General features: G+C 38.5%; 1 protein-coding gene across 1 annotated transcript in view; it reads left to right on the forward strand.

Moving 5' to 3' along the window:
* TXNDC8 (thioredoxin domain containing 8) overlaps positions 1-10,175 on the forward strand; it is a 30,152-nt gene that overhangs the window by 5,852 nt on the left and 14,125 nt on the right. Inside the window, exons 3-4 of the mRNA XM_007936775.1 lie at positions 1,719-1,778; positions 8,486-8,551. Of these exons, the coding sequence (XP_007934966.1) occupies positions 1,719-1,778; positions 8,486-8,551 (126 nt within the window). The remainder of the gene's footprint in view (positions 1-1,718; positions 1,779-8,485; positions 8,552-10,175) is intronic.

Consider the following 10,175-nt stretch of genomic DNA (forward strand, 5'->3'; position numbering starts at 1 on the left):
CACAATCAACATTCAAGGAAGCAACAGTCAAGAATCCAAACAACATATTGCCTTTGGCAAATCTGCTGCAAAAGACTTCTTTAAAGTGTCAAAAAAAAAAAAAAAAAATCAGGGATAACACCTTGGGGACTAAGGTGCATCTTACCTAAGACATGGAATTTCCAGTTGCCCATTTGCATTCAAAAGCTGGACAATGAATAAGGAAGACTGAAGAAGAACTGATGTCATTATGGTGTTGGCGAAGAATATTGACTACACAATGGACTGCCAGAAGAACGAACAAATCTGTCTTGGAAGAAGTACAACCAGAACATTCCTTAGAAGCAAGGAGGATGAGACTTTGTCTCAAGTACTTTGGACACGTTATCAGGAGGGACCAGTCTCTGGAGAAGGACATCAACTTTGGTAAAATAGAGGGTCAGTGAAAAAAAAAAAAAAAAGACGCTCAATGAGATAGATTGACACAGTGGCTGCAAGAACGGACTCAAACATAGCAACAACTGTGAGGATGGTGAGGGAATGGGCAGTGTTCTGTTTTGTTGCACATAGTCACTAAGAGTCAGAACCAACTCAATGGCACCTAACAATAATCCTTCAAACTCATAACAATCATATGTCTTATGTATTCCTTTATTGTCCTTTTTTCTGTTTAAAATATTTTATGTACTTGAAGTTCTATACTTATATTCAGATCTTTTAAATATGCATATGGTTTACATTTTTTATTGTCTCCAAATTATAAATTTAATGGCTACACAATGTTTTAGCTAATTTTTCTACAGCCTCATAAAAAGTTTTCTTTTGTTTGTTTCCTTTTGGTGCAATATACTGCAAAAGAAATCTCAGAACATTTTCTTTTAATTTTTCTTATTTTACACTCACTTATGGTCAATTTTGTGAGATCTATGACTTCAAATCTAAAGAAGCCTAATGGAAAATATTCTGGTTTGTTGTCACTGATGTTTCTAATATTTCAACTTTTCTTCTCCTTTTTTTATAATGATTTTTTGTTATTATTGTTAAAAATAAATATATACAACAGAACATAGTCCAATTCAAAAAATTCTGCATGTACAATTCATTGATTACATTCTTTGAGTTGTGCAACCATTCTTAACCTCCTGTTCAGAACTGCGCCTCTTCCATTGACATAAACTCACTGTCCCTAAGCTTATCTAACCTTTCTAGTTGCTGTTGTGAATTTGATCCCACACAAACAGTTCTTTAAAGGAGCACTGTGTTCAAGACATATTTTTCACTCGTTAAGCTAAACTGTTGTTTGGTTTAAAGAAGACTTCAGGGGATATTTTTGTTTTAAGGTTTGAAGATTATGTCAGGGCAATAGTTTCAGGGGTTCATCCAAACTTCATGGCTCCACAAAGTCCAGATTCCACGAGATTTTGAACTTCTGTTCTACATTTTTTCCCCTTTTAATCAGGATTGTTCTATCAAATCTTTGATCAAAGCATCTAACATGTCAACTTTTTTGACTTGAGCTCTTAATCCATCTGAATCAACTCTAATCCCAACCACAGTTCTTAAAGCACACAACTTTTGACATTAAAATGAATTTATATTCAAAATGATTGTATTCGAATTTAACCATTTTAAATTTAAGAAACCAGACCTCTTTCTTTTTTCTTTTTTGTTTTGTCGAAAGGCACCATGTTAATATTAACACCAAGCTAACAGGGAATTTTCACTCTTTTGTTTTGAAGGCAATGTCTCTGCAATACCAAAATGTGATGTTTGCTGATGTGGACGTGGACGAAGCTCAGGTAAGAATCTTAAAACCTTCAGTGTGGATGCTTAAAACTCAAACACAATGCAACAGAAGAGCACTGGGAGGATTGGATAATTTCAAAATCACGAAGAACTTCCCAACCTGTTCTGATGACTGCAGTAATGTCCCTATAATGTTTTTGCATGTTTTGAATTACAAAAAAAAAAAAAATTAGCAAATGTGGGACTCTTCTGCTGTCCCCTCCAGTCCCACACAGCAACTGACTTCACCAACCACTCCCAACACTCTTCACTGCCTGTCCTGAACCCAGCCCAGAGTCCTTCTCAGCAAAGTTGCTTCAAATAGCCAATATCCATCAGTTCAAAGTGAGATCCAAAAGAAAAATGCTTTTCACCCTCTGCAACAGGTTATGGTTAATTTCTAAAATCTAACTCAATGTATTACTCACTCTCCTCATGTAATATATTATGGGGTTTGAGGAGTTTTTTAATCATCACAAGGAATTGCAGTAAATCTTTCCCTCCCATCCCAGCAGCCATCCCTTCCCCTCCACACCACCATGAAAAAAAATAATAATAATAATAATAACCAGTCATTTTTCATCAATTAAATGTCTCATTAATATATACAATTGTCCATAAAATTATGCTTGCTAGTATTTGTTCTTTTACAATGAGAAAAAGTAACAATAACAGTGACATAGTCATATATTAGGAGCCCTGGTGTCTCAGTGGTTAAACACCAGGCTGCTAGCTGAAAGGTTAGCAGTTTGAACCCATCAGCTACTACCCAGTACTATAGAGATACTATGAGTCAGAGTTGACTCAATGGCAATGGGATTGGATTTTGGTTCAAAGCATCAGATTAAATTTGAACTTTAGAATGAAAAACAACCTGTTCTTCTCCCAGCTCTGCTCTTCAATAGTTTTGTGACCTATTGTCATTTAACCTCAGTAAACTTCAGCATAATATTACATAATGTTGTTGTTGTTAGGTGCTGTCGAGTCATCTCTGACTCATAGCGACCCCATGCACAGCAGAATGAAACACTGCCCAGTCCTAAGCCAGCTCCATGATCCTTCCTATACTTTAGCCCATCGACTGTGTCGATCCATCTTGTTGAGGGCCTTCCCCTCTTTCGTCAACCCTCTACCTTACCAAGCATGACATCCTTCTCCAGGGAATAGTCCCTTCTGATAACATGACCAAAGTAGGTGAGGTGAAGTCTGGCCATTCTCGCTTCCAAGGAGCATTTCAGCTGCACTTCCTGCAGGACACACCTGTTAGTTCTTTTAGCAGTCCATGGTACTTTCAGCATTCTTCGCCAGCACCACAACTCAAAAGCATCAATTCTTCTTTGGTCTTCCTTATTCATTGTCCAGCTCTCACATGCATATGAGGCTGTTGAAAATACCATGGCTTGTGTCAGGTGCACCTTAGTCCTCAAGGAGACATCTTTGCTCCTCAGCACTTGAAAGAGGTCCTTTGCAGCCAACTTGCCCAGTGCTATATGTCATCTGTTGTCTTGACTGCTGCTTCCATTGGCGTAGAACGAAGCAATGTGAAGTCTTTGACAACTTCAATCTTTTCTCCATTTATCGTGATGCTGCTTATTGGTCCAGTTGTGAGGATTTTTCTTTTCTTCATATTGAGATGTAATCCATACTGCAGACTGTATTCTTCAATCTTCATCAGTAAGTGCTTCAGGTCATCCTCAATTTCAGCAAACAAAGTTGTGTCGTCAGCATATCATGGGTTGTTAATGATCCTTCCTCCAATCTTGATGCCACGTTCTTCTTCATATAGTCCAGCTTCTAGGATTATTTGCTCAGCATATAGATTGAATAAATATGGTGAAAGGATACAACTCTGACTCACTCCCTTCTTGATTTTAAACCATGCAGTGTCCCCTTGTTCTGTTTGAATGACAGCCTCCTGGTGAAAGTACAAGTTCCTCATGAGTACAATTAAGTGTTCTAGAATCCCCATTCTTCTCAATGTTATCCACAACTTGTTATGATCCACTCAATCAAATGCCTTTGCATAGTCAATAAAACATAAGTAAACATCTTTCTGGTATTCTTTGCTTTGAGCCAAGATCCATCTGACATCAGCAATGGTATCCCTTGTTCCACGTCCTCTTCTGAATCCAGCTTGTACCTCTGGAATTTCTCTGTCAATATACTGGGAGCTCTGGTAGCATAGTGCCTAAAGCACTTGACTGCTAACCAGAAGGCTGGCGGTTCAAACCCACCAGCCACTCCTCAGAAGGAAGGTTGGGCAATCCTACTTCCGTAGTGATACTGCCTCGGAAACCCAAGGAGGGGTCCCTATGAGTCGGGGCCGACTCAACGGCAAATAACAACAACAACAACAACAATACTGCTGCAAGCATTTTTGAATTATCTTCAGTAAGATTTTAGTTGATGCGAAATTAATGATATTGTTTGATAATTCCCACATTCTTTGAGATCACCTTTCTTTGGAATGAGTACAAATACAGCTCTCTTCCAGTCAGTTGGCCAGGCAGCTGTCTTCCAAATCCCTTGGCATAACCAAGTGAGTGCCTCCAATGGGGCATCCGTTTGTTGAAACATCTCAGTGGGTATTCCATCAATTCCTGGAGCCTTGTTCTTCACCAATTCCTTCAGTGCAACTTCGACTTCTTCCTTCAGTACCACTGGTTCTTGATCATATGCCACCTCCTGAAATGGATGAACATCGACCAGTTCTTTTTGGTATAGGCACTCTGTGTATTCCTTCCATCTTCTTTTGATGTTTCCTGCATCATTCAATATTTTGCCCAAAGAATCTCAATATTGCAACTCAAGGCTTAAATTTTTTCCTCAGTTCTTTCAGCTTGAGAAATGCTGAGCATGTTCTTGCCTTTTGATTTTGTAACTCCAAGTCTTTGCATATTTTGTCATAGTAATTGGCTTTGTCTTCTCGGGCTGCTCTTTGAAATCTTCTGCTCAACTCTTTTATCTTGTCTTTTCTTACATTTGCTTTAGCTACTCTCAGTCAAAGGCAAGTTTCAGAGTCTCTTCTGTCATCCATTTGGTCTTCTTTTCTTGTCTTGCTTTCTTCATGGATGATGTTTTTGATGTCATCCTACAATACTTCTGGTTTTCAATCATTGGTGTTCAATGCATCAAATCTATTCTTTAAATGGTCTCTAGATATATTCTAGATCATATTTTAGCTCTCATAGACTTGTTTTAATTGTCTTTAACCTCCAGTTGAACTGTCATATAAGCAGTTGATGGTCTGTCCCACAATCAGCTCCTGGCCTGATTTTGGCTGGAGATACTGAGCTTTTCCATCCCTTCTTGCTATAAATGTAGTCAGTCTGATTCCTGTGTATTCCATCTGTCAAAGTTCCACAAGTATAGCTGCTGTTTGTTTTGTTGAAAAAGGGTATTTGCAATGAATGTTATTGATCTTGCAAAATTCTATCATGCAATCTCCAGCATTATTTCTGTCACCAAGGCCAAATTTTCCTACTACCAGTGATCTTTGTTTCCAACTTTTTCATTCCAGTCACCAGTGATAATTAACACATCTTGACTGCACATTCTGTCAATTTCAGACTGCAGAAGTTGATAAAAATCTTCAATTTACTCATCTTTGGCTTTGGTGGGTGGTGCATAAATTTGAATAATAGTTGTATTAGCTGGTCTTCCTTGTAGGCAAATGAATATTATCCTATCACTGACAGCATTGTACTTCAGGACAGATCTTGAAACATCCTTTGTGATGATGAATGCCATGCCATTCATCTTCAATTTGTCATTTTCGGCATAGTAGATCATAGGGTTGTCTGATTCAAAATGGCCAAAGCCAGTCCATTTCAGCTCACTAATGCCTAAGATATCAATTCTTATGCATTTCATTTCCTTTTTGACAACTTCCAATTTGCCTAGATTCCTACTGCATACATTCCATGTTCAATTATTAATGGATATTTGTAGCTGTTTCTCCTCAATTTGAGTCATGCCACATCAGCAAATGGAGGTCTCGAAAGCTTTATTTTATCCATATCAGTAAGGTTGGTTCTGCTCTGATGAGGCAGCTTTTTGCCAGTCATATTTTGAGAGCCTTCTGCCCAAAGTGGCTTGTCCTCCTGCACTGTATCAGATGTTTCCAGGCTATTCATAAAGTTGCGCAGTAATGTATCAGAGAGTGTTTCTCTGCTATTCATAAGGTTTTCCCTGGCCAATTCTTTGAGAAGTGGATGGCCTCTTCCTTCTTCCTAGTCTGTCTGTCTGCAAGCCACACTGAAACCTGTGCACCATGTGCAACCCTGCTGGAATTTGAAACACCAGTCGCACAGCCTAGCCTCACCTTCACAGCAACATGCCACTGCAGCAGGACAAACTGATAGAGAAGTTTGTCTCCCTTAGCTGTTTGATACCTCTCCACCTTCTCCTTACCTGGATCCCTGCCACTTTCCTGCTGCTTGAGGAGTGGGGCCTGGGTCCCTCCCCTTACCTGGATCACTGCCACTACTGCTGCACTTTGTCCTGGTCCCCCTCGCTTTTCTCATCTTTCTCCTGCTTTCCTGCCACCTGGGGTGTGGGGCCTGGGCCCCTCCCCTTACCTGGACCCCTGCTACTGCTTTCTTACTCAGTTCTGGTCTCCCTGGTTTTTCTCTCCTTTTACATAAAAGAAGATAAAATACATGGCACATATATGTGCTTGGAACATGATAGAAATTCTGTTTCTTTGTTTCTTTCAGGCTTTTGTAAAGTGTGAGAATGTTTGATTGCTCTTTAAACTGAATCATGTACTATGCATTCAGAATACATGTCTAGGATCATTCTCTCTCTCTCTCTCTCTCTCTCTCAACAGCTTTATTAAGATATAATTGTACCACAAGGTACAATTCACTCATGTAAAATGTACAATCCAGTGGTTTTTTAGCATATTCACAGGGTAGAGCAACTATCACCACAAGCAATTTAAAATATATTTATCACCTCAAAAAGAAACCCTGTACCCTTTAGCAATCACCCCTAATTCCCTCCACCACCTCATCTACCCCCCACCGGCCCTCAAAAAAAAAAAAAATCACTATCGAGTCATTTCCAATTCATAGAAAACCCCACTGGGTTTCCAAGGCTACAAATCTTTATGGAAGTAGATTGCCCCATCTTCCTTCCACTAAGCCACTGATAGGTTTGAACCACTGACCTCCTGGTTAGCAGCCAAATTCTTCTCCACTATACCACCCACCAGCCCTGGACAACATTTAATCTACTTTCTATCTCCATAGGTACCTATACTAAATATTTCATGTAAATGGAATCAAACAATACATGACCTTTTGTCATTGGCTTTTTTAACTTAGCAAAATGTTTCCAAGTTTCATCTGTGCTGTAGCATGTATCAGAACATTATTTCTTTTTATTGCTGAATAATATTCCATTGTACGGATATATACTGCATTTTGTTCAACCATTAATCAGATGATTGATGTTTGGGTTATTTTCACTTTTTGACTATTTTGTATAACACTGCTATAAACATCTGAGTATCAGTTTTTGTATGGAAATATGTTTTTATTTCTCTAGGATATACAACTATGAGTAGAATTGTTGGGTCATATGGTAACTTTATGTTTAATCTTCTGAGGAACTGACAGACTGTCCCAAAGTGGCTGCACCATTTTACATTCCCACCAGCAGTATTTAAATGTTCCAATTTCTCTACATCCTCATCAACAATTGTTATTATCTGTCTTTTTAATTATAGCTCTTTGTCTTTTAAGGTGAAATAAAATGCACAAATTTCTTTCCTGATATTTATTTTAGTTGTCTTTGCTGTGGTAATGAAAATTATGGGGGGGGTGGGGGCGTGCTAGGGAGATACTGGTGGTGTATTAGAGAAAGAGGGAGCTCTGGTGGCATAGTGTTTAAGGCATTTGACTGCTAACCAGAAAGCTAGTGATTCAATCCCACCAGCCACTCTTCGGAAGATTGGGCAATTTACTTCCCTAGAGATATCACCTTGGAAACCGAAGGAGGGGTCGCTATGAGTCAAATTGACTTGAATGCAGTGAGTTTGGTCTTGGTTTTTGGTATTAGAGAAAGAAGTCCAATTCTATTGATCCCATGAGTAACTAATTTTCCTTTGATTCCTAAATTCTTCTAAGAGAAACAAAAACTAACATTTGGAAGCAGATGAGAATGGATTAAAACAAGTGGAATTTAGGATGATTTTATTGCCTATTGACACCAAATCTTTCACAAATGAAGGTGGGCAAAGAAGTAGGGTTTAAATGAAAGAAACATGTAAGCTTTACTGAAAAATGCTAGACTAGTATATCACTCCATGGATCAAGTGAGAGTTATAATAAAGATACCTTTACTCTGTCCTATTTTTTGTACCATGCTCTCTCCATACTGTGGTGTCTCTGCAAGCTTTCCCAGGTCTTTTAAAAAGAGTTAATTGAGCCTTTCAGTGTTCCTTCTCTGTGTCATCTTCAGTCTCTCACCTGTCTCATTGAGCCCTGGAATGGAAGAACCCAGAAATATTGGGAACAGTCATCTTCCATTGTAAAATACTAGAGACTTTGAGGGTATGTTTAAAAAAAATAGCTCTTGGCAGCAAGATTCATAAAGTATTAGGTCTCCCTGGACTTTCAAAAACATCCCACCAGAGAAGTCACCAAGCAACATGCTTGGTACAGAAAGAGGGCATGCAAAATGGTGACTTCGTGCCATTTCTTTTCTTTCCCAGGAGTTGGCCCAAACATGTCACATCAAAACATTACCCACATTTCAGATGTTCAAGCAAGCCCAGAAGGTATGTTTCCATGGTAACATGCAGGGTAGAATTGGATTATAGGACCATCAGAATCTATAAAAAGGCCTGGAGTCTCCTGGGTGAATAAAACAACTGCATTTTTTTTCAACATTTAGCAATTCTTGGTTTTAGTTTCTGAACTAATTCTTAGCTTCTGAACTTCACACACTGACAAAAGATTAAGAAGTACATAGAAATGGATAATGGTGATGGTTGAACAATATGGTAAACATAATTGTCACTGAATTATACATGGGTAGGATGTTGAAATGGCAGATGTTTTGTTATGTATACATTTACCACAATATAAAAAAATTCATAAATTATGATAAATTTCTCCACTCACACCATTTAATGTATGCAAATCCATAAGAATTATCCCACAATTATCCTGCCTTGAAGCAGAACTATCAAGAGAGAATCTTACAGAAAAGGACATGATGAAATTCTTACTCAAATACATACAAGTTCATAATAGTTGGAAAAATATGAATCAAAAACTTATTGTTGTGTTGTTGCTGTTGTTAGGTACCGTCAAGTCCATCTCCGACTCAAAGCAACCTTATGTATGACAAAACAAAACACTGCCCGGTCTTGTGCCAGCCTCAGGATCCTAGCCATATCTGAGGCCGTCGTTTCAGCTACTGTGTCAATCCATCTTGTTGAGGGACTGCCCTTTTTTTGTTGACCCTCCACTTTACTAAGTATGATATCCTCCAGAAAATAGCCCTTCTGACAACATGACCAAAGTAGGTAAGATGAAATCTGGCCATTCTCGCTTCCAAGGAGCATTCTGGCTGCACTTCTTCCAGGACAGATTTGTTAGTTCTTTTAGCAGTCCATGGTACTTTTGGTAGTCTTTGCCAACATCACAACTCAAAAGTATCAGTTCTTCTTCGATCTTCCTTATTCACTGTCCAGCTCTCATATGCATACGAGGTGATTGAAAATACCACAGCTTGGGTTAGGTGCACCTTAGTCCTCAAGGAGACATCTTTGCTCTTCAGCACTTGAAAGAGGTCTTTTGCAACAGATTTGTCCAATGCAATATGTCTTTTGATGTCTTGACTGCTGCTTCCATTGACACTGATTGCAGAACCAAATAATATGAAGTCTTTGACAACTTCAATCTTTTCTCCATTTGTCATGATGCTGCTTATTGGTCCCATTGTGAGGATTTTTGTTTTCTTTATATTGAGATGTAATTCATACTTCAGACTGTATTCTTCAATCTTAATCAATAAGTGCTTCAAGTCATCCTCACTTTCAGCAAGCAAGGTTGTGTTGTCTGCTTATCGTAGGTTGTTAATGAAGCTTCCTTCAATTCTGATGCCATGTTCTTCTTCAGGTAGTCCAGCTTCTCAGATTATTTGCTCATCATACAGATATAATAAGTAAAGTGAAAGGATGTAACCTTGATGCACTCTCTTCCTGATTTTAAACCATGCAGTATCCCCTTGTTCTGTTCAAACAGCCTCCTGGTCTATGTACAGGTTCCTCATGAGTACAATTAAGTGTTCTAGAATTCACATTCTTTTCAATGTTATCCACAATTTGTTATGATCCACACAATCAAATGCTTTTGCATAGTCAATAAAACACAAGTAAACATCCTTCTGGTATT

This window comes from Orycteropus afer, unplaced genomic scaffold, assembly GCF_000298275.1.
Source record: "Orycteropus afer afer isolate SDZICR_OR568_19922 unplaced genomic scaffold, OryAfe1.0 scaffold00037, whole genome shotgun sequence".
Classification (NCBI taxonomy): domain Eukaryota; kingdom Metazoa; phylum Chordata; class Mammalia; order Tubulidentata; family Orycteropodidae; genus Orycteropus; species Orycteropus afer.